Source organism: Sinocyclocheilus anshuiensis, unplaced genomic scaffold, assembly GCF_001515605.1.
Source record: "Sinocyclocheilus anshuiensis isolate Anshui unplaced genomic scaffold, SAMN03320099.WGS_v1.1 C33048221, whole genome shotgun sequence".
In the NCBI taxonomy this organism is placed as follows: domain Eukaryota; kingdom Metazoa; phylum Chordata; class Actinopteri; order Cypriniformes; family Cyprinidae; genus Sinocyclocheilus; species Sinocyclocheilus anshuiensis.
Window position 1 is genome coordinate 1 of NW_015621515.1, and position 2,220 is coordinate 2,220.

At 37.0% G+C, this 2,220-nt stretch overlaps 1 protein-coding gene across 1 annotated transcript; it reads left to right on the top strand.

The window, feature by feature from the left end:
• Positions 1-263: 263 nt before the first annotated feature.
• On the top strand, positions 264-2,214 carry LOC107683214 (phosphatidylinositol phosphatase PTPRQ-like; the record flags this gene model as incomplete). Its single annotated transcript, XM_016479283.1, has 4 exons — positions 264-463; positions 605-845; positions 1,736-1,864; positions 2,096-2,214. Coding segments are annotated over 4 exons (689 nt in total), but the record flags the coding sequence as incomplete, so codon positions are not given.
• Positions 2,215-2,220: the final 6 nt, after the last annotated feature.

The window sequence follows — 2,220 nt, forward strand, 5'->3', positions numbered from 1 at the left end:
TAAATTGTAATAATATTTCACAATATTACTGTTTTTACTGTATGTCTGATTAAATAAATGCAGCCTTGGTGAGCATTAGAGACATTCAAAAACATTCAAAAATCTTACCGACCCCAAATTTCTGAATGGTAGGGTATATGCTAGCAAAGATTTTCTGCATATGTTGCCTAAAAGTGATGCCTGCTGTAAGTGGGGATGTATGTATTGTATGAAAATACATTGTATGATTAGTGTGTGTGTATGTGTTCTGATCAATCTCGCAGCCCCTGGTCTGGTGTCAAACCTCACAGCGTTTGCTGAGGATCACACTTCAGTGTTAGTGACATGGTTTCTCCCCGTACGCATTAATGGTCTCATCACTAAGTTTGCAGTAAAAGTCAAACATGCTCGAACGGGCCAGACCGTCCGTACGCTGGAGCTCAACGCAGAGGACATCATGAACGGAGCCCTGCCTCACTGCAACGTACGTTTGTACTTGCATTAATGAATATTTGAAGTGATACAGGACAGCTGAGCCAAATTCAAATCGCAGTGGTATATGCATCGATCTACCAATCTTTACAATTAGTTTCGGAGTGTTTATGTGCATGCATGTGTCTTCTAGGATGCAGCAGACATCTTATCTCGTGGAACTCCAAGCCCGTCTGAATCTTCCCAGTTGACCTCTGCTGTGTTGCCCACTGTTACGCTCTCAGCCGTACCTCCCGCCTTCATCTGGAGTGTTGCAATTAGTGTGAAGATTGATGAGCTCCGCCCCTACACTCCCTACGTGTTTGAAGTCTCCGCCTTCACCAGTGATGGGGAGGGACAGATTGCCAGCACTATGGTCCGCATGCCAGAGGCTGGTATGCTATCACACATACACACTCTTCATTCTCAAATACTGTATATCTACACTACTGTTCACTAGTTTATCAGTAAGACTTTACTGTATGTATAATGCATTATAAAGGTATTCATAGTGTATGTTGGCATTCATTATATCTTTTCATAAATAATTGGAACCCAAATTAAAGTGCATTATGCATCAGATTCTTTGTTATATCTGAAATGGGTTGTTTGTGATGTGTTTTAATGCATTATACTTTCTAAAGGTGTAAAAATAAATGGTTAAGTATTATAACTGTGGTTACAATTATTTATGAGATCATACAATGCATTATAAGGTGCATTAAGGCATAATTAATGCATTATATACTACTGTTATAATACTTTTTTTGATGCATTATGTTTAAAGGCTTCTAGTAAAGTGGTTTTTACTGATTTTTTTTTGGAAAGAAATTAATGCTTTTATTAAATGGATCAGAAGTTCTATAAAAATATATTAGAATTAGCATATATTAGCATATTATAAAGATTTCTAAAGGATCATGTGACACTAAAGATTGATTGGACTAATGGCTGCTAAACATTCAGCTTTGCATCACATAAATAAATTACATTTTAAAATGAATAAAAAAAACAAAGCAGATATTTTAAATTGTATACAATTGTATACAAATAATGTATGTAGAAAATCCTAATTCTATTCAAAAGACTATTTTACTTAAATTTCTCTGATGTGTTATTGCATGATTATTTAATACATGTTGCAAATGTGTTTTCATCATTTTATATAATAATATCTGGAATTATAGCAATAGGACACATATCTTATTTTAATAATCACAATTTTCACTGTAATACATGATCTCAAGTTTTAAAAAATAAATAATAATAATTATGTGTGTTGCAGCCCCTGAAGACCCACCACAAAGCGTAGTTTTCAGAAACATCACTTCTAAATCTCTGTCTCTATCTTGGGACCCTCCAAAGATCACCACAGGACGGTTCAGTTACGTCATCCAGCTCCACAGCTCTGAAGGTAACACTTGCTAACGCCCCTTGGCCATCAAACCAATACCTTTACGATTCATATTATCCGACAGACACCACACTGTGACAGGAGCTTTACATGACACCAACCAGTTAGTATATGAAGCTGTGTGGCCTTGCGTTTAGCACACATGCTCCTGACATGCTCTAGACTACTTAATGCAAAGCACATCCTTTAATAGTTGTTTACTAATGCGGTACATGTATGTGTGTATTTCAGGGTTTATTAGTGAGAACAGCACAATCGAACAGGCGTTTATGTACACTGGACTGACTCCATACACACAATACTACATCCATGTGATGGCCAAATCAGCAGGGGCCACAGGACCGGCAGCAGTGATC